Source organism: Rhinichthys klamathensis, unplaced genomic scaffold, assembly GCF_029890125.1.
Source record: "Rhinichthys klamathensis goyatoka isolate OS25496 unplaced genomic scaffold, OSU_Roscu_1.1 h1tg000181l_1, whole genome shotgun sequence".
NCBI classification, from domain to species: domain Eukaryota; kingdom Metazoa; phylum Chordata; class Actinopteri; order Cypriniformes; family Leuciscidae; genus Rhinichthys; species Rhinichthys klamathensis.
Window position 1 is genome coordinate 2,324,408 of NW_026606709.1, and position 22,384 is coordinate 2,346,791.

The following is a 22,384-nucleotide window of genomic DNA, read 5'->3' on the forward strand; positions in this document are numbered from 1 at the left end:
ATGTGACGTCACCGCATAACACATTTTCCCTCCATTTTCTCACATGTAATAAAGACACATTTCTAGCTCCATGTGACGTACAACACAGAAGCGTGTATTACACTACATGAACTATCTCGAGGCCCACAGAGAAGGAAATGAATAGTTGAATAAAGTCGTTATTTTTGTGATTTTTTGGATATTTTTTACTATTAGTTATTCATGTTTATTAAAAAAAAAACCCGCTTCAGAGCGTGACGTCATATTATGACCGTTGCAGTGTCCCAAGCGGTCCGAAGGCATTTTGCAGCACAAAGTCTAGTGTGACTGTGGCTTAATTAAAGGGGTGGTTCAGGATTTTGGACATCGGACCTCATTTCCAAGTTTGCCTGGGTGTTATTTATCAGTGGAGACAGTTTTCAAAAAATGTCATCCAGTCCTTCCAGTTGCATAGTTCGCCGGTGCTAGGCTAGCGTGAGTCAACGGTAACTGCTAGCCTGCCATTAAAAACAGTTTTACCCACTCCACAGTACACCAAAAGCAAATAAATTATAACGCCAGACTATCGATGTAAATGTCTGTTGAGAGAATAATGTTAGAAATCAAAGTACCCTTTCATCGCATTGCAATAGTTATTCTTTGTTCCCTGTATTTATTTATTAGCACGTATCTAAGAGCAGCGTCTTTGAAACATGCTTTATATTTGAAGCACTTGAATTGTCACATGTTGTGCATGCAAAATTAAGAAACATGAATGTAAACTAAATTTGCAGTCACGTTGATCAATATCCTTGCGTATAACTTCAATGTAATGCAAGAATGTAATGCTCGTCTTCTATGCATTCTGAGCTGGTGCGTCTCATCAGCAATAAACGCAAGCTCTTATCAGTCCCATAAGGTGTCCCTGTGGCCTCAAAGCGTTGCACTTGCCACTCTGAGCTTGCCACTTAAACCTTGAAATAACATTAAAAAATGCTTGGTTAAAAAAAAAAAAACACCAAATCTGAGCATCCTAAACCGTTTTTGCTGGGAACACATCACCTTTGGAGTCAATTTCAGTTGGTAAATGTCTAGTTTTTTCCCCCTAAATGCAGCAGCTTGTTTTGGCTTTGAGTTAGAAGGATAAAAAGTGCAACGCTTTGGCGCCCTCCAATGGCTCTGACTGAGCAACACCACAATGACAAAGGAGTTGCTTCATCATTAAAATTAAGACATTTCATGTCCAGAAACGAATGCAAAAATGTATGCTCCGTGTAGAAACAAGAATAAATCATGTTCTGACCAGTTAAAAAGCGCTTATAGTCAAAATCATTTATTTTGTTCTTTTTCAGTTACATCATTTTTCTGGCAGTCACAAAAAAAGCTGATGTACATTAGGTCAGAAACAAAACCAAAACTCTGTAAACAATACAAAAGAAGATAAAGGAGAGTCAAAGACAGAGTTCAGAAGGGATAAAACATTTTTTTAAGCCGACAGAAATTGACCGCTGATTCATTGCCAATATAGGTCAAAGTTGCACGTATATTTTATGAATTAACAGAAGTTTATTCCTTTGATAAAGCATTTTCCAAAGAATCCACATCGACCACGTCACAACAATGACAGCAGTCATGATGTCCCTAACATTTTAATATTTTTACTTCTTCGTTTCTATTTTAACTATTATTTAACTAATAAACGTAAAAATATACCAAAATGTGCAGCTTGTGCATATTTAAACTATTTGGCCATAAAAAAAGCAAACTGTTAGGAAAAATCATGTAAATTCTCCATTTCTCATATAAAGCAAATAAAATGTCCAGCGTGCATGTCACAAAACGAAACATGAGACAGATGACAGCATAGAAGCAGTGTGGAGAACAGAGGCAGAGGACAACTAGTGAGACATCAGTCTTGTAGCTATATAACCGAATTCAAACATTGTGCCCTAATGAGATGAACTCTTATTTCTGATGTAACCGTGTAGCTTTGAATTTTGACATCCTTTTGGGTGGCTCCTGAGGTGCTTCTTGGCCCACCTCCTCCAGCTTTCTCTCCGGGATTGTGGGTAAGGCAGGAGGGGCGATGGTCAGGTGTGGGATTGAGCAAGGCAGGGGGTCCTTTTCAATCACTGTGCCTGTAAAAGCCTAAAACACAAAAAGATATTTCAATATTTACTGACATTATTTTTTGCCTGAGCAAGACATAAAAAACAACAACTTAACATTTAATATAAATTCTGGGCTGAGAAGAAAATCAAACTACTTCCATGGACTTGAGTTGTGCAAAATGAGTCCTTTAGGATCATCATACAGTGCTTGCCATTGTAAAGACTGTAAGTCAATCTGTCACAGCCTCATTTTCATCAGCAAAAAATTCAATATGGTGTCTAACCAGACTTACTAAAACCAAATCAAGAGACTTTGTGGGACAAGATACATGCATTACTTTAAGCTGACTAAATGATTGGAGAAGTCTAGCATATATCATCAGAGAGAATTCTATGTACCGTAAGATCAAGTTATGACATTTTGCTTTAACGAATTGTTCACATTAAGATTAATAGCATGCAATTGCAATACAATAGAATACAAATTTTATTTCTATAGCACATTTAAAACAACTGCAGCTGACCAAAGTACTTTCCAGCTAAAACATACACTATAGACAGTTACATACATCCACACAAACAAATCCTGTTTGGTCTAATCAGATCTAAAAACCATACAACAAAGATTTGTCTTCAAACTAGACTTAAAAGCATCCACAGATGGGGAATATCTCATGTACATTGGAAGAGAGAGCAGCTACTGAAAAGGACCTACCGCCCTTTGATTTTAATCTAATCTTAGGAACATAGAGAACCATCTGGTTAGATCTCATATGCTTGCTGAGTGTTTAATAGAAAAAAAAACAAGAGGTCAGCAATATATTTCGGTGCAATACCATGCTGGTTTTAGGCTGCCAGCCTCTATCTCGATAAGACAGGGGTGTCCAATCCTGCTCTTGGAGGGCCACTGTCCTGCAAAGCTTAGCTCCAACCCCAATTAAACACACCCGAATCAGCTAATCAAGGTTGAAGTGAAATTCTTCAGGACAGTGGCCCTACAGGACCGAGTTTGGAAACCCCTACGATAAGAGTTTCAGATCAGGTTAAGGATTGGGAGATAGATGGGGTGATTTTCCATTTCATGCCAAATTTCACCAGCAGCAACAAAAAAACTCTGTACCTCAAAGCGTCCGTTAGTGCGGGGACTCGTCCCAGTAGGGCTCTCCTCCTCTGTAATGCCATCGCTGGTATCACTCTGCATGGCATCATCATGGCTCCATGAACGTCCAAAAGCCGCACGGCGCTCTTCAAAGTCAGCTGTGCTGCTCTCGCTGGTGTCACTGCACACGCTGTTCTCGCGGCTGCGAGACTTCAAAATGGACTTCCGTGGTATTGGCTCTCCATTCACCAAGTCCACAAACACCCTAAAAACATAGACTGTGTTTAAACTGAAGAGCTAAAAACACACAAGCAGTGGAAGACGTGAATTAAAATAGATAAGGCTGTTACCTATAAATATCTGCTGGGCTTGTGATCTTGTAACTTTCGAGAGAATGGCCGTTACTTTTGCCATTTTTCTTTTTTCGTTTGGCCTGCTCCTTTTGCTCTTTTCTTTCGCTGAACTTTAGAGTGGTGTTCTTTCCTGTATTTATCCTGACCTTCAAAGAAAGAAAGAATTATGCTAAATGTTTTATTTCCAAGACAGACAGGAGAAAATAATTCAATGCAAAACATAAAATGTTTTAAAAAATACACTACTGTTAAAAAGTTTGGGTTTGGTAAGATTTTTTTATGTTTTTGCAAGGTCTCATGTACTCAAGTCTGCATTTATTTGATCAAAAATACATTAAAAAAGTAATATTGTGCTGAATTTTCAGCAGCCATTACTCCAGGCTTCAGTGTCCCATGGTCAGGGGCGTCATGCAAGCCAAAATTCTGGCGGGGCACAATCTGAGACGTTGCAATTGTTTTCTGACGGGTGATATGGATCATGTTAGGAGGGGTCAGGGGGTTTCTCCCCCTGAATTTTTTTTTATTCTGGCTGCTAAACATACCATTTCAATGCAGTTTGGGAGGGACAGAAATACCTTAACGGAGCTAGCAGCAACATTCCTCTATCTGATTCTGAGGACTAAGTTAAAGTATCTATTTTTTAAGTTTATGTAAAAGACAGGTTGATGAAAGAACTGAAAGCTCAAATTCAAAAGCTTTTGAAGTCTACTTCATTAAAGCATGTTTACACACACACTTACTGTACACTTAGGCCTACTACACATGATTTTAAAAACAGTACCATTGCAGTTTTTATGTTATGATTTTAAATTGGTATGTGACCTTAAGAACGATCTTCCATTAAAGGTAGCCTACATAAAAGTGCTGAGGTCTGACTTTGTGGTGCTCTGAAATTAAGTTATTTTAATATTAATATGTGATGAAGGACTTTGAAAGAAGTTTGACAGATTTCAGTGCTGAATAAGGTTAACACTACCCCGTTTATTTGAAAATGGTTAATATTTGACAGAAATTTAAAAAAGTAATCGAATTAAATGCAATATGTATAGTGATCTGTATAACAACTATGCTGTAGGGATTTGGGGGGTAGTCCTACTATGATATTAGACTACATTAAAAGATAATGAATTTCAAACCTGAACCAAACATATTTTTTAATTCAAAGATCAAAGTCTGTCATTAGTCTTTAGTCTGCCAAAAAAAAAAAAAAAAAACATTAAAATCATGAACTCAAATGTCATTGTGAAAAAAGAAAATGTGTTACTGTTGTAACAGTGTGTAGGCTAAATCAGACCTTTCAGGCTATAGCCTAACGCTAATAAGCCTTATGGCAAAATTATTATTACAACTAAATTGTCGGTCATTAAATAGGACAACTAAATAATTTTGTAGATGATTTGCTTTGTGTAGGCCTAACCCGACATCAGACATTATAAGGCCCGAACGAAGTTTTTTTTTGGACACAGTGACGCGACCAATCAATCAATCCTTTAATGCTGCGTTCACACCAGACGCGAATAGCGCGTCAAATTTGCGCCTACCGCGTCTAGTTATAGCCTACGCGTGAACACTTTGAATCCATTCGCGCGTCAAGAGCAAATGACGCGCGTAAAAAAAACTAAAGTTTAGACTGGCTGCCTGCACATTCAGTGTCCTCGCGGCTGCGGCTGCTGCAATTGGAAGGGGCTGGCTGCAGGACGACTCAACTTCCACGGACAGTTTTTAATATGATATATCAAGATTTTTCTTTAGTATAATTTTCGGGACAAATAAGGTCGGTTTCGGGATTCGGGACAACAGCTTAGATTTCGGGACTGTCCGGAATTTTTCGGGACTTCTGGTCACCCTAGGGAGGAAAAATCTGAGGGGGCACGTGCCTTTTATGCCTCGTGCCAAACGAGAAGTTTCCACTTTGAATGGGCATGACGCCACTGCCCATGGTCACATTACCTTTTCTTCCTAAAATTCTAGAGAAAGTTGTCTTTTGGCTATCAATTCTGTTCATGAAAAATTACAATCCAGTTTTAAATACTGTCACAGTATTTAAAACCAATCACCGACAGGGGGCGGGTGTTGTGAGGTTTTGCGCTCGTGCACGGCTGCACGCGAAGTCGGAGCTGAAGAAGAAGCCAGCGTCTATCAACGAACCCATGTCGGTGATTGGTTGAAACACTATTTATTTTGGTTTTGAGTGGTTGGTGAAACCAATTGTTTTTGTGTTCAGATCTCACAGCCTAGGCTGCCTACAGAGACGCGTTTTTTGACGGCCTGCTTATGGGGCGGGCAGCTAGCGGATCGTTAGGAAAGATTAGATGAATGTGATCATTTATGTTTGGGCCTTTTTTGGGGCTGAAATCACTGATACAACCTTTAAAGTCAATTGTGGATTGTTTGGGTGAGCTAAAACTCTGGCTTGCAACTAATTTCCTGAGCCTTAATGAGAGTAAAACTGAATTTATTGTGTTTGGTTCAAAAACACGGTGTACATGATTTTCATTTGCATCTTTGTCACCTTATAGTACTACATGTCAGAAACTTGGGTGTTTTGGTTTGATAATAATCTTAAACTCAATAAGCAGATAAGTACTGTGGTAAAGTTGTGTTTTTATTATCTTCGTCTTCTGTCAAAGGTAAAGCCACTTCTGTCCCTAAAGAAGTTTGAAACGGTTATGCATGCTGTCGTAACATCTCGACTGGACTACTGTAATTCATTGTATGTCGGTGCCCCCAGTCTTGTATTCCACATCTACAGTTAGTTCAGAATGCAGCGGCTTGGTTTCTTTATGGGAAGCGTAAACATGAGTCTGTCGCACTAGTCTTGATCTCACTACATTGGCTGCCGGTCAAATATAGAATTGATTTTAAAATTCTATTGTTTGTATTTAAATCTCTTCATAAAAGGGACCACAGTACTTATCTGATCTGTTATATCCCTACACTCAGTCAAGGTCTGCTAATTCTGGACTATTGCAAGTTCCCAGGACAAGACTTAAAAACAGAGGTGATCGTGCCTTTTCTGTAATCGGCCCTAAACTATGGAATAGTGTCCCGGTTTATCAGAACTGCCCCAACTTTATCTATTTTTAAGTCAACTCTTAAGACTAATTTAATATCGTTGGCGTTTGATATATCTTGACTAGCTGTTTTATGATTTTACTTCAACCTATTTTACAGCTTGTGTTTTATTGTCTTTTATTGTTTGTAATTCTTGTTGATTTGTGTTTTCTACTATTGGTTTTCTTTTGTACTTGTACAGCACTTTGGTCAACTTCAGTTGTTTTAAAATTGTGCTTTATAAATAAACATTGTATTGTTTCCTTCAGAAATCAATCTAGTATGCCGAATTGTGCTCAAGAAGGATTTCTTACTATTATAAATGTTGAAAACGGTTTTGCTGCTTAATATTATTGTGGAAACTGATCATTTTTTAAGGGTTCTTTGATGAATTAGAAAGTTCAAAAGAACAGCATTTATTTGAAATTGAAATATTTTGTAACTTTATCTAAAAGAGTTTTGTGTAGCTATCGACTAACCTTTTTGAATTCCACAGTGTGAGAAAAGTAGATAGTTGGAAGCCCATTGTCTGTTTCCTCCTCACAATCTTCCTCCTCCTCCTCCTCAGGGTGCGAGCCATTAATGCCGTTCATCTGACTGAGAGATGACGGTACCCAGCCATTTTCCTTCTGATGGCCATTAACCTGGACACCGCTGCCACCATCTGCTTCCTTCTCTTCCTCTGAGGAGGAAGTGGTGTCTTCTCCATTAGTGTCTGTGCTGTCCAATCTGGTGTAACAGGGAAGAAAATAGACCAAATCTATGAGTATCCTCTTAAATGGTTGGGGTAACAGCTACTTTTTCTGTACTGTATGTGCATTGAGTTTTCATACTACTTTATGAATAATAATAATAATTTATGCATACATGGTATGAAAAGCAAGGTTTTTACACTTCTTGACCACTAAATGTCCATGACCTTTCTGTGAAGTTTGTGATAACTGAATAAGGATTTATTTTCAAAAACCATTTAACTCCATTTGTATGCTAGGAACCAATACTTGATTGATTTAAAAAGAAAGACCATTTTGTGTCCCACAGGAAAAAGTATTAGCTAATATCATTTGACCCAATATAAGCTACCATTCAAAAGTTTTGGTTAAGTTTTTTTTTAAAATAATTTTTTTAAAGAAGTCTCTTATGCTCACCAAAGCTGCATTTATTTGATCTGAAATACAGTAAAAACAGTAATATTGTGAAATATTATTTCAATTTAAAATAACTATTTTATATTATAATATATTTTAAAATGTAATTTATTCCTGTGATGCAAAGCTGAATTTTCAGCATCATTACTGCAGTCTTCAGTGTCACACGACCTTTCAGAAATCATTTTAATATGCTGGTTTGGTGCTCAATAAACATTTCCTGTTATTATCAATGTTAAAAACAGTTGTGCTGCAAAATATTGAACACAGTGTTAGGTTGCGAGTGTTTTTTTACCGGTATCTCGCATCCTGCAGTTCCTCCTGACGCTCTAGATCATCAAGTCGAGCCCACAGCTCTTCCTCTGACAGCACCCCTGTCTTTCGCTCTTCATCAACTTCTTCCTTCTCTTTGTCCTCTTTCAGGTCCAACAAATACTCCTGCTTAGGTTTAGAGTTGGGTTTGTGGGCCAAACGATGTTTTCCTGGGGAAGCACAATAGAGTGTAAACGTAATGAACAATAGAAGTAGAAACAGCCTGATAGCATGACAGATAGCCCGAAGACTAGACTTACCTTTGGTAACTTCGTCCTCATTTATTACCTCTTCTCTAATGTCTACAAAATCTCCAGTACCCTGTTGAGAAAGAGTGGATTTGATTTTAGGCGTGTGCTAAAGTTTCTTCCAGAAATTAAAACATCAGTATAAGGTTTCCAAATAATGTCACACAGCATTGAGGTCATAGTTAGGACACTTACACCAGTCAATTTTTCAAGATCCTTTGTAAAATCAGCCCTGTTCTGAAAGTTCTTCATCACTTTTTGTAAGTCATCTAGAGCATTTTTGACATCTGGAAAAATATCACATAAATCAGGTCAAGCTGTACGCATTATTCAAAACTGGTCAATAGGAAATATTAGTAGAAATAACTCACGTTTCTTCCTGTGTTCCACAAGAGTGTCGGCTTGTTTGGCAGAACACTTTGCAAACCAGTTATCCCCGAGGAGCACCGTTAACTCATTAGTGTGAACTAGCTTTCCCGGCATGAAAGCCAAGGGACCAAATGGTACCTATCATGTTAAAAAAACAACCAAATAATGAGCAAAATCAGGGCTTCCAGTAAAAGTGTCACTTTCAAATCTGACAAAAGGTCCATTCACACCAAGATCAATAATTATAAAGATAACTATATTGGTGTCCACACCAACACCGTTAACGTTATGTTACTATGTCATCTTCTGCTTTAAATGCTCAAGCTCTGATAGGCTGGCAATGGTTTTATCCTTCATCAGCTGAAACAAATTGTTCTGAAAGTGATTCCACTGAAATTGTTCCTCTATGGCACTACAGACCTTATTCAAACTTTATTGTTATAGTCCTTGGTATAAATGTGTCTTAAAACCAGCTAAAAGGAGTGAATAATCCTCTGATGATAATTAAACATTTTGTTGCTCAGGCATACAAAATATTTTGTCTATGAAGATTAAGTTGGATGCATTGGTAATTGAAAAGTGATGCCATACCATAATATCATAAGACAACTTGTCAGGCAAGGTCCTGAGGCGGTCCTGAAGAGATTCATAGTCTTTTTCCACTTTTTCCCTGTCAATCACAGAGAAAAATGAATCACTTAGAAGGTTATTTCTGGTTTGTTGACATACAAAATCTATTTTTGTCCTACCTACAGAATATCTTATTAAAATACTGAAAAGGAATAAAACAAAAGCCTGTCAAATCTTTTGTCATAACCATCAAACATCTACATAGTGATTCACAGTATAAACAGCATTTCCATTCCAAATATAAACATGCAAAAAAAAAAAAAAGACAAGACAAGCTAATGTGCAGCTAGAAAGAACAGTTATAGACATTGATACGAATGTTATGCATGTCTGAGAGAGCTGTTAAACTGCACGAGGACACTCACCAATGCTCAATTTGACTTCTGCAATCTTTCACCACCTGTTGTGGAAGACAATTGGTCATTTCACAACCACTGAAATTCCCAAAATGCCACCGTGACAATCACTGCTAAACTATCTGTAATATTCTGGTAATGTGAATTGGCCATTATAGAGAGCGAATGATAGTCCTGAAAGTTTCTTGTTGAGAGTAGCATGTAAGGATGTTTAGGCAATGTCATTGTTAAAAACAATAGCTATACACGCAAAACAACTAAAAAGAGTCTGTAGACTCACAAATAGCTCAGTACTATTGCTCAAAGAAAATTAAGCCCATTAGAATTGTTTGCACTGTGATATTAATTTCATAATATGTACCCTTTATTTCACATACTGTAATGCTCACTTGCAGTTTTTCTATTACTGTATAATTCCATTTCACCTCACACTCTTACTATTGTAATTGAGTAATGAAAATGCCTCCTGACCAGACATATATATATATATATATATATATATATATATATATATATATATATATATATATATATATATATATATATTTTTTTTTTTTTTTTAACTAAAAATTAGTGTATTATATCATGATTAAAAAAAAAGAAAAGTATAATAGGCCTATGTTTTTCTATTACAGTAATGAGAAAGAGATTTTAGAATAAGGACACAATTTCAAGGTCAATGTGCTTATTTGTCATGGAAATGATGTCACGGTGCAAATCATCTTAATTTTCCTTCTGCAAAATATAATTTTCACAGTAAAGTCGATTATTTTTATGTTGGAGAGAAATATGACCCAGGCATATTCTTTACAGGCTTTAGAAGATTCACCCATCAATAGAACAACATAAAGCATGTCTAACAGCATGCTCATTTAAGCATTATATGTTTCTAATTTCCCTTATAGAAGTGTTGCTGAGGCTAATGCAACAGAAGTTTGAGTCTTGCTGACGTTAAATGAAGCAGCACAAATGTAGCTTTCACATCCAGCCAGCTGAGGTTTAACCTCCAATGTCAACACATGGGTAAAAGACACTTTTTGCTTTTCACCTACTCATGTTACTCAAAATATCATGCAAATACAAATAGGTCAGTTAAACCTTAACTGCACACGGAGTCATTTCACAGCATGTGTACGTTACTATCTACTGTAACAGTAAGCTTTTGCTTGCTGTATGCATTTTGGCAACGTGGACAACTTTGTATTCGATTAAACTAGAGTTTACATTGTTTGCTAGCTACCACACATGTAAGATAATTTACGGTTAACATTATTGAGATAAATTGCATGTATATGTACATGAATTTAATTGCGAAGTATAAAAAAACCACATGTAACAATCAGCTAACCAACACGTGATACACAAAGGAACTTTCTAGAAAATGCTACGCGTCTATGCGACTAACGTTACACTGCAAAAACAACATAAATAGATAACAGATAAATTGGTGCTGATGATAAATCGCCTGCATGAACATTGAGTTTGAATATCTGCAGGAATGGATCGGTGGTATATGAAATAAACATTACTCCTGACCTTTCTGTGCTCCTCTTTCAACCTCTCAACACCTTGAGGCAAATCATTAACGTTACTCCGTTTGACTTTTCCAGTTGCAGCCATTTGGTCGTGAAGGATGTCATCCACAATAAAACAAGGTTTGTTTTCAATATCCAAAACAATGAATGCTCAGGGGTTTGAAGTCCTATAGAAATGTTTATGAATGCAATTCGATGTGTTGCACTCAATCTGTCGCCTCGTAGTCATCAATGAAGCAGAACAAACGGTCCAGTATATCGAGATTGAGACCATTTCACACGTGCATGGTACGATGTCGATCTTATCCCAAAATTTCCTCTTGTTTACAGTCCACGAACGGCCTGTTTCCCCTGCGCCATGTTCATCTAATCACGGATGTAGTACGTCCCAGATATCTCGCTCCCTACTACTACGGTGCAAACACGTGATCGCCTACTTCACTTAATTAATTTCACTTTCATTTTTAAAAAACAAATACAAAGGTTACGATAAAGTACATTTCTTACGATGAAATAACGATACATGGACTGAAAATAATTATCTGCATGAAGCTACATAACTTATACTATTATTCTCCTCAAACTGGCCATAATTCAGCATGACGTGAATAATTACTTAGAATTAAAGACGTTTATATTATTTTTAATAATCATTAAATGTGGTACTATTAATGGTAAGATTTGTTTGATTGAAAATGTTCATTCCTTGATATGAAAGGGAGGTGTAAACAATCCTCACGCCGACTATATCACGTGATGTTTTGAAACAGGACGTTGGCTTCTTGAAAATGATTTTACCAAAATAAAAGCCTTCAACGCAATGCAATTTTTCCTGTGGTGTTTAAGTTAAGACTGTTTTAATTTAATTTAATTTAATTTAATTTAATTTAATTTAATTTAATTTAATACTCAGACTTTTATTTTAAAGAAACAACACGGTGTCATAGATCTCAGTAATTCCGTTTTCCGGAATGGTCTCTCTGGCTGTCCTCCTCACATTGAAATGCTTCTAGCGGTTAATAAAAATTCTGATGTGAAATTCTTATTATTACAGGAATTAATTACAGTACTGGTGAGTACAGACTGTATCCTATGTTTATTTCACCCCTTCTATATAATCAATGTAGCTACTTTTAAGTTATTACAGCTTACATGTAAATTAAATGTACATTTAAACATGCATTCAGCTTTGATGAGCTAAAATAAAACAGACTTGTCCACATTCAAATTTATTGCATTAATAATTATTTTGACTTTGTTGACATGTCCTTTTTTTCCTTTCTCCAGTTGTCAAGAGAGAAGCTTTCCACTGCAGCCAGTCATGATCAGGCACTGGAGGACATTTTCACATTGTGTCTTAAGAAGTCAGACAAATTATGTACTTCCAAAACCAGTTAGAATACTTTTACCCTTGTCACCACTCACATGTACTGCATCTCCACGTACTCATTCTACCAACATCAAGATGCGCTCCTACTTACAGTACATGAAAAGGAAAGTCAAAGGTGCACCGGCTCCTCCATACAATCACGTGTGCCAGGTTGGAGATCCTGTGTTACGTTCACAGGCTGCGGCAGTGGAACCTGGAGCCATTCAGGGACCAGAAGTGCAGAAGGTCATAAAGACTCTGGTCAAGGTGATGAGAACGCTCGAGTGTGTCGGCCTGAGCGCACCCCAGATTGGTGTTCCTCTACGGATATTAGCCTTGGAGTATCCCACAAAAATGCTGGAGGAAAGCTCAATCACTTCCATTGAAGCTCGGGGTCTGGTGGCAGTGCCCCTGATGATTTTTGTAAACCCACAGTTGCGTGTACTAGATGGACACACCGTCATCTTCCAAGAGGCATGTGAGAGCATCTGTGGGTATTCAGCATCCGTTCCACGCTATGTGTCTGTTGAAGTCTCAGGTAAAAGTATCTTGCTGTAAAATGTCAAAAAAGAAAGAAAGAAAAAGACTCAACCTGTATTAAGTGACCCATAGCTTTGAGGCCAGACTTAAAATCATTGTGGCAACCTAAATATTTACTTTATGATGTTATTTCAAGTATCAAATAAAAACTGTTGTCTTCTTTCCAAAGGTCTTAATGAGAAAGCTGAGCCCGTCAGCTGGCAAGCGAGTGGGTGGCCGGCCAGAATACTGCAGCATGAAATGGATCACCTCAATGGAGTTTTATATATCGATCGCATGGACAGTAAAACCTTCATTAATGTAAAATGGGAAGAGTACAATGAATAAAGCTTTGGGAACTTTATTGCAACCTTACCTTTGGATTTCAGAGAAAATGGACATTCAATTCAATCCTTTGTTATCCGACACAGGCCTTTTTATCACTGTTTATCACATTTCACTGCCAGATATGACCTCAAGTTGAGCATTTACAATCAAGTTTCCACTTTTCCTTTGCAGATACTAGTCTATGACTATGTTGAGATTAAAACACCATCTTCAATAGTATCACATTTTTTATTACGGTATAATAATGTTTAGGATTTTGATCTTTTAAATAAGAGTACAAACAGAATTCTCTTACATTCCCTTTATTTTTATATTAATCACAATAATAAACATGCATTATATTTAATAATTATATGGCAGCATAGTACATTAATCTAAACAACATAATAACTGGTTAGAAATGTTGCTAAGACCCAAAACCATGATTTTCCCAAATATTGGACTGGTCATCGCACAATCTCAACCAATAATATACAGTTATGAGCTCTGTTATTGTATGACATAAATTGGTAAGTGATAATTAACTCTACTGTGAACTTTGTAACTTTTTTATAATACATGGCTCCTATCAAGATGTTGCTGATATCAAAAATCAAAAGTGTAACAGATTGTCATGTATTTAACCCCAAAGTATTTCAGATCTACTGTGCAATTAGCAAAATAATAACTGGCTTAATGTGCAGATTAAAAACAGTCTTCAACCACACATGGTCAACACTGATGCATAGATGTTATTCAGAGGAAGAGGAGATGAAAGGCATTCCACACTTACATACCATGGTATTTTTAAAGCAACATCGTTTGCAATACAGGGCACCACAATACCTGCAGTAGGTGGAAAGTTCAGAACCGAGGCAAGTGATGCATTTAGTTCCGAGATCTTGTATTTTGTGTTTTTGAGAGCAACGCCATCCATCAGAACACCCAGATAAATGAAAGTTTTTACAAGTGAGACACACAATTTCAGGCAAAGGCTGTTTATCTGTCAAGCAATGATTGAGAAATGCTATTGGTGCAGGAGGTGTTTCTGAAGCACCTGTTTTTTCCTGGGGGTACTGGATACAATGTGCATACTTAGCACAATTTTGCAAATCTTGACATAATAAATCATGGGAGTTATTACAGGTGTGACAGATTACATATACTGGAGCTTCAGAAGAAAGACATGTGTGCTTTTTTTGAGCATTCACTCTTTCTCCTTGAGGGGGCTGTAATTTTCCTTCGGGCAGTACGTTGTGATTTAATTTGCACTTTTGAATAATATTACAGTTGTGGCCATGGATTACCTGGCATTTGTAACAATCCAAAAATGTATCAGAAGTAGAATTGACCATGCAATTATGTGTCTTCAGGGAATCTTTTTCCTTGGCCAATCTAAACGGGTCTTGTGCTAAATAAAGGTCTTCAGCTTTGTATGGGCACAGTGCTAAAGTATGCTCTTTTAAAAAGCACTCTTTATAACCGCTACACGATAGACTGTGAAACTCTTTGCACTTCTCACACTGGTATATATATAATACATCTGGTGTGATACAGCTGCACATCACGTTTACTCCTGCTTGTCTCTGGGCACTACCTTTCGATTGATCTTCACCAAAGCTTTCCATTGGACCTGGATTGTTGTTTGATCTTCTCTGCCTGGTAACGTCATTATTCCTCATGTCTGAGTCTGACTGTAAGGGCTCTTTCTGTAAAGGCTTGCTTTGAATGATCTCTTTTGGTTGCGTATAAGAAGAGTGTGGTGGTGAAAAAGGAGTGGATGTCACGTCTGTCTCCTCTGTGTACAGATCAAGCTCAGCGTCCACGCCGCTTGTCAGGATGGCGTCCGAAGCACTAGCAACCTCCGACTTTCTCTTGGCGTTGTCTAATGCTACCTGAAGACTGTGGCCCGCCTGCCTCTCTTTAACTAGCTGAAGAACCCACTCCACACCTCTGTGCGCTGAGCCCAAGGAGGAAAGTAGCAGCTGGCACTCCATCCGGGCAGTGAAGAAACCACATGCTAGACCGAGTATGAAATCAGAAGGAGCTGGTTTGGAGTTCAGCGTCAACTCCTCGTCTTCATTAGGGATTGAAGGCTGGTACCCAAGCAATCCAAACAGCTCTTTAGCCTGCTGAAGGGTCAGAGCAGGTTTGATCAAATGGGTGAACATGCCTGAAAACATCTGGTGAGATGGAAGAGAATATTTTAAGGAGGTGAAAAACAAAATCATTCAGACAATTGAAAAATCTAGCTCTGTAGGTGTAACACCAGTATTTCCACATACCTTAACCAGTCTGTACTCTCTTCGCCAGGGGAAGACGTAGAGGTTTAACGCAGCGAGCTCCAACACTTCAAAGGCCTTGGAAAGTTTTTCAAGCCCCATTTGGCCAGTTTTAGAAGGAAATGCATGGAGAGATTTCTCCATCACTGTCAGTGAATCTAATCCATGTAGAGTATGTATTTTCTGGGCATTGTTATTGCAAAGGAGCACCTCTACTTCCTTACACAGTCCCTCATCCCTGCATACTAAACTTTGATCCCCCTTCTCAATTCGTCTCTCCAAGTTAGTCTGGTACCTATTTATAAGACCATTCTCTGTCTTTTTATTAGCAAAAGAATTCATCCTGTAATGAAGACACAATAAAAGAAGTTTGTTATCGACAATCAAATTATATCAATAAATATCACAATAATCCCTTACATATCAAAATGTAGTATAATACTTGAAAATATATACAGCAACAATAAGAAGTTTCTTTTCAGAGTTAATCTGATGACGGCAGGAATACAGTGGATGACGTTTTTATAAATACACTGCCGTTCAAAAATTTGGGATCTGTAAGATTTTTAATGTTTTTAAAAGAATTCTCTTATGCTCACCAAGGCTGCATTTATTTGATTAAAAATGCAAAACAAAAAAACAGTAATATTGTGAAATATTATTACAATTAAAAATACTAGTAGTTTTCTATTTGAATATATTTTAAAATAATTATAATTTATTCCTGTGATGCAAAGCTGAATTTTCAGCATCATTACTCCAGTCTTCAGTGTCACATGATCCTTCAGAAATCATTCTAATATGCTGATTTGCTGCTCAAGAAACGTTTATTATTATCATTATCAATGTTGAAAACCATAATGTAAAAATGTTACAAAAAAGAAAAAAAAAGAAAAAAAAAAAGATTCTTTGATGAATAGAAAGTTCAAAAGAACAGCATTTATCTGAAATAGAAAGGTGTTGTAACATTATACAGTCTCTTCAAAAGTTTGTGGTGGGGGGTACACAGCTGTTTTCAACTGATAATAATAATGAATGTTTTTTTGAGCATCAAGTTAGCATATTAGAAGGATTTTAGAAAGGATCATGTGACACTGAAGACAGAGTAATGATGCTGAAAATTCAGCTTTGCATCACAGGAATAAATTACATTTGAAAATATAGAAATTCAAATAGAAAACAGTTATTTTAAATTGTCATAATCAATAATGCAGCCTTGGTGAGCATAAGAGACTTCTTCAGAAGAGAAGTATATAAAACATGTTATTATCTAAAGATTAAATATGCAGTTCAAATTCAATCCAATCAGACCGCCGATTGCTGAATATGTGAACATTTAAACTATTAAAAACAAAGTGAAAGTGAAGATGGAAAACACAGTTCCGTAATTTATCTAAAATCAGCGTTCTACATAGTAAGTTACTGTAGTCATTAAATTCAGATTTTTTAAAAGTATATTTAAAGTATAGCGCATTGTTATTAGCATAAACTATGCTAAGACGTTTAAAGATTGTGTAATCTTGCTATCTTTCCATACCAAAAACGAACTTATTCAAATCAAATCATCAAAGCTCGTAGCACATTAACGCCATTCACATTAGACTGTTACGAATGGGAAAAAAAATGGTTAACTTACCTGATCAACATTCAGCGGCCAAAACAAACCGCTTTGAAAAGCGTCAGTGCTTCTCTGCTGCTTCTCGGCGGAGAAACTTTTTTTTTTTTTTTTTTTTTACATCACTTCCGTATTCGGCTCACGTGAAAGTTGCAGTTTTCGGATTAAATAAAAGTAAATAAAAGTGTACGAACATTAAAACTGTAATTAAATAACAATTACAGTAATTAAAAGTAATTGAAATAAAAAACAGTGCACATTTGCATTTTTTCATATATGAAAGTATTCCATATACATCTTGAGATCCCTATTCCAAATTTAATAAACAGAGACTCTTCTAATTTTTTTTATAAAAATACCAAAATAATTTATACAACTTCAGACTATTTTAATTTAGTTTGTATATATATATATATATATACCAGTGATTGTTCACAAGAGGGCGCTATAATCTAAGATGGAAACTGTTGGTAATATTAGTTCTGACCTTCTCACACTTTTAATAGTTGATTATTGTAACCTTGTTGTCTACTGATATGACATTACTGTTATTCACTATAGTGTATTTTTTTCAGTCGTAAAATTGATAATTTTCCTAAAAAAAACCCGTTACTTTAAAACTAATAAGATAAGGATAAAAGAATGCATAATTGGGTGGGAGTGTCATTCTTAAAGGGGCGTGTCATTCCTGCTGCGGTTAGATTTAAAGATCTTGAGCAGCAGGAGACATGAACCCCATAAACCATAATCAATCTTAGACGTCTGCACTGCTGCAGCAGTTGTGTGCGCGATGTCAAACGAGGACAGGGTGGTTTTAGCGCTCGGTGGAGCAGGAACCGTCGGCTCCGGCATAGTGAAAGCTCTCCTGGACAGAGGTAAGAGCACATTAAGTATTTAAACTTAACAAAGGAAATAAGCATTATCTTCATAAGAAAAAGGAGGGGAAAATATGAAATATTATATTCATAACAACAACAAATATTATTAGGCCTATATTATATTAGGCTTTATTTTATTATATTATATGATGCTACATTATTTTAGACTTTATTATATTAATTATATTATATTTTATTATATTACATTACATTTATACATGACTGTCTGTAATATCTATTGGAAGTGAATACGAATGATTTGTAGATCAGTTATTCATTTTAAAAGGCTTCTATATAAAGGATCAGGTTTACTACAACATGACTTAATAAACATACACAACCAAACTAGACAACGTGTAACAGTAATTTGACCACACTGCTTTCATCTTTCTGAATTTATTCTCTTTTTCTGTTTTGTTTTTTTGCAATTTTATTCAGTGCGGTTATGATTAGGAAAATACTCATAAATCAAATACTCACAAACCTATATGCGATTATTAGAGGTTAAAACGAGGAATTATTTTCAATTCCGATTCTGTAATTTAAGTCTAAGCCGATTAAACATTTTTCTTTCTTTTTCTTTAAATTGTAAACATACATTTCGTTGCATGAATAGAATTCTTTTTACATTGAATGTGTGGTTTAGGTTTCAAAGTTGCTGTGATCTCCAGAGACAACATCAAGTTGGAGAAACTCAAAGGGTTTGTTTCACCCAACACAAAAAGTAACCTGACCACTTTAGTGGGGAATGTTGGTAAGAATCTTCTTACCTTTGCAGTTTTTTTTAATGCTATCTTTGCAACTCTAGTCATTTTGAGGTCTCATTGATTTTGGATTGTTTGTGACTCTCCTAATCTATAAGGCTCAGTGGAAGGAGTGGAGGAGGTGAAACAGGCCTTGCTTAAGTCTGTGGGAAAGATCACAGATGTGGTGTCCTCTCTGGGCTTCAGCTGGTGGCAGGGAGGTCCACCACACACTCAACCCCTCAAAGAACTGCAATGGGTGAGCTTCAAATAAAGAGAGCAGCATTTACTTAATGATATCCTTCCACTCTTTATACCTGCTCATATGACATTTCACCATCCACATTTTGCTTTCTAACCTAACTTTCATCTTTGGGTCTTCTTCTCCCATCATTCAATCCACCATCATTTCATTGCTCAAAACTCATCTTCTCTCATCACCAGGTTATTGAGACTCTGCTTTTCAGCACCTTTGTGTCTTGGAAAGCGTTCTTTCCCCTGGTGAGAGATGATCCTAACTGCACCTACACATTTATCACAGGTGGGTTATCATTTGCCCTCCAAAACATATATTTAGTGAAAGCTATTTAGTTGTATGTGGAAAATAATCTTGAGTTTATTAGTACATCTATTTGAAGTGCACATTAAAGAGTATTAAGGCCAAATTTATATTTTAGCAAATTCAAAAACCTTGTCAATAAAACAGCATCACTGTTCATAGGAGCTGCACCAATGCGCAAATATATATATATATATATATAGTGCACAACAGGTTATTAAAATGTTTCTCACAGAAAAAATGGTTCATTTGAAGAGATAGTTCAGCCAAAAAAGAACATTTTGTCATTACTTACTCTCAAGTTATTCTAAACGTGTATGCATTTCTTTCTTCTGTTGAACACAAAAGAAGATATTTTAAAGCGTGTTGGTAATCAGACAGTTGGCGGCATCCATTGACTTCTATAGTAGTTAAAAAAAAAAATACTATGGAAGTCAATGTGGCCCATCAACTGTTTGGTTACTGACATTCTTCAAAATATCTTCTTTTGTGTTCAAAAGAACATAGAAACTCATACAGGTTTGGAACAACATGAGGGTGAGTAAATAATGACACATTTTTCATTTTTGGGTGAAATATCCCTGTAAGAGCCGTTCACTGAAAAGATGTTCAAAAAAAAAAATCAGGCAGATAAAAAAAGAGTTCAAAAAAAGTTTAAATGTAAAAAGTAAATGATGCACCCTGCTTATCTAGATGCAATCTCTGTCGTACAGGAGGTGCTGGAGAGAAAGTGTTGATGCCTGGCACAGGGTTCCTGACCGTAGGCGCAGCAAGCGCTCTGGCGTTCTGTCAGGTTCTGCGTGAGGAGTACCCAGAGTTGCCATGCAAACTCAACCAGGTGTGTTTGCTATGTGCTGTCTAAAAGCCTCATCAAACTCCTAAACACGACAAGTTCATGGGGTTATATTCCGGCCATGACATGTAGACTCACTGTAGATGCTTTTAATTAAGTGTCATGAAAGTATTTCCTCATATTTGTTCCTCTATGATGCCTGTCTTTATAATCTTCCAACAGGTGAAAATCAATACGGGTGTGGCGGCCCCAGACCGAATGGCCCCCGGGTACCTGAATCACTTGGATTTAGGGGAGGCTGTGGCTGCGCTGGTGGAGCGCCGCAACACGTCCCACACAGTCTTCTCCGTGAGCTGTCCTGCCGATCTAAAAACTGTTATCTTGGGGGGCAATCTGTAAGCCTGACTCGTCTTCAGATTTTCCTCTGTATTCCCTTTATCCTGTTAGTATGCGTGCATTGTTTTAATTGCATGTAAACAAAACATTCCTGTATTGCAAATAGCCAGCTTTGTCATAGTAGAGTCATAGCCTTGACATACTCATTGTGCTCAAAACAAATCAATATAATAGGCAATGGAATGGTACAAATGCTTGGAGTGCAGCAGAGCATGAACTCGGCCCTAGATATGTAAGCTTGACATCGAAGAAAAGAGAGACGTGTGAGAACGAATGTGAAAACAAACTCGGTCTTTTCCTCTGTTAGAGTAAGATAAAAAAAACATGGCAGGTTGTTGGCACACTTGCGTCCCCATAGCGTGACTCCCTGCCCTCGTTCACTCAAAACTTATCTTGCTGTTGCTTCCATGGCTCCAATTATTCCCAGCCGTGTGGCCCATAATAAGCGTGTGAGGGGGCGAGGGATTCAGAGAGGGCCGGCCTCCAAAGTGGAGGACATTGTCTTTGTTAACTGTTATCATATTTGCATAAATGCTTTAGCGACATGAATGTAAAATAGCCATAAAACAAATCTGGATTAAGTAAAGTGATGGGGAAGAAGGTTAGAAGACTCTGTCAGTTTATCGTCTGTGGATTTGCTTTGCATACGCTTATTAAAGTGATTGTTGACAAAAAAGTTAAAATTCTCTCATTTACTCATCCTCAAGTTGTTCCAAACAATAATATTGGATGATGTGACTAGATCGATTTCCGCATTAAGGAAAATCGTATGTGGGTGTAAAATGACATGAGGGTGAGTAAATTCATTTTTGTGTAAACTATGACTTTAAAACTGAATTACAGACCAAAAAGTGTGCCATTCTCTTCACATCACCTAAACATATAGTCTGTTACTCAGTTTAGTGTTTGTCTTGAGTGAAAACAATTCATGACATGGCGCATTTATCTTGTGTGTCTGAGGAAATTAAAATAAACAAAAAAGAAAATCTCCGAAACTCCTAGTTTCTTTGAAGACATGAGCCACAAAAGCTGAGGGTGTGATTTGATCAATGCTGGATTTCATTAAAATCTGGCTTGGAGTCCTTATTTCAAAAACTGTTTGGGATTTGAAATATTTAAAACAATGGAAAACAAAGAATCCAGTTTGGCAAACAAAGATGTCCCTTTTCGTGCGATGGTATAGTGCAAGTTTCTCATCGATATTTTCGAATTTCGAGGTTGAGTAATTGGCAATTTTCATTTTTTTTAGGGCAAATTCTTTAAAATGCATGAACAGTTAGGTTAGGAAATATCAGGGATGCAAAATTTCAGACCAACAGTGACAACTAGAAACCACAAAAAGGTTATGATGAGCAACCTACTGGCTTTTTAATGCAATTTTACACAACTCAGTCGATCTAGTCACATCCATTTCTATAGATCAAATTAAACTGAGATCACTGTTTGCAAACTTTCCCTAACAACTCTTGCTGTGTTTTGATGTTTAACCCCAAGGCTTGTCTCAAGCTATTTTGGGTGCCACAGACAGGAATTGGGGCATTTATGTAGAGGGACAAGACAAGTGGACTGGAAGGGATTTAAAATGCTGCCCATAGACAAAGTCTCACACAGTGAAGCCGTTAGAGTAATCGTCATCCACACAGAGGGCATTCTAGGACAGAGGTTAAGCCTCCTGATGCAGAGTGGCATGTTTTCTCCTTCGGCCCGGAAACTTTCAGAACAATCCAGCC

The 22,384-nt window shown here is 36.9% G+C and overlaps 4 protein-coding genes across 4 annotated transcripts; 2 read left to right on the forward strand and 2 right to left on the reverse strand.

Moving 5' to 3' along the window:
- Positions 1-1,269: 1,269 nt before the first annotated feature.
- Positions 1,270-11,567, reverse strand: uri1 (URI1 prefoldin like chaperone). The gene is made up of 11 exons (XM_056261282.1): positions 11,175-11,567; positions 9,648-9,682; positions 9,244-9,322; positions 8,655-8,790; positions 8,479-8,570; positions 8,296-8,356; positions 8,019-8,205; positions 7,055-7,304; positions 3,519-3,667; positions 3,190-3,433; positions 1,270-2,106 (listed from the first exon to the last, which is right to left on the reverse strand). Exons 1-11 carry the CDS (start codon positions 11,256-11,258, stop codon positions 1,924-1,926), a joined length of 1,500 nt encoding a protein of 499 aa, XP_056117257.1. The 5' UTR covers positions 11,259-11,567; the 3' UTR covers positions 1,270-1,923.
- A 554-nt stretch (positions 11,568-12,121) lies between these two features.
- On the forward strand, positions 12,122-13,487 carry pdf (peptide deformylase, mitochondrial). The gene is made up of 3 exons (XM_056261284.1): positions 12,122-12,245; positions 12,461-13,080; positions 13,252-13,487. The coding sequence occupies exons 2-3, from the start codon at positions 12,495-12,497 to the stop codon at positions 13,407-13,409; spliced, it is 744 nt and encodes a 247-aa protein (XP_056117259.1). The 5' UTR covers positions 12,122-12,245; positions 12,461-12,494; the 3' UTR covers positions 13,410-13,487.
- Positions 13,488-13,696: 209 nt separating this feature from the next.
- spata2l (spermatogenesis associated 2-like) lies at positions 13,697-17,357 on the reverse strand. Its single transcript, XM_056261278.1, has 3 exons — positions 17,307-17,357; positions 15,674-16,013; positions 13,697-15,571 (listed from the first exon to the last, which is right to left on the reverse strand). The coding sequence occupies exons 1-3, from the start codon at positions 17,315-17,317 to the stop codon at positions 14,141-14,143; spliced, it is 1,782 nt and encodes a 593-aa protein (XP_056117253.1). The 5' UTR covers positions 17,318-17,357; the 3' UTR covers positions 13,697-14,140.
- A 640-nt stretch (positions 17,358-17,997) lies between these two features.
- On the forward strand, positions 17,998-20,970 carry si:dkey-238o13.4 (uncharacterized protein LOC560780 homolog). Its single transcript, XM_056261285.1, has 6 exons — positions 17,998-18,160; positions 18,810-18,917; positions 19,026-19,165; positions 19,351-19,447; positions 20,179-20,303; positions 20,481-20,970. Exons 1-6 carry the CDS (start codon positions 18,076-18,078, stop codon positions 20,655-20,657), a joined length of 732 nt encoding a protein of 243 aa, XP_056117260.1. The 5' UTR covers positions 17,998-18,075; the 3' UTR covers positions 20,658-20,970.
- The last annotated feature ends 1,414 nt before the right edge of the window (positions 20,971-22,384 follow it).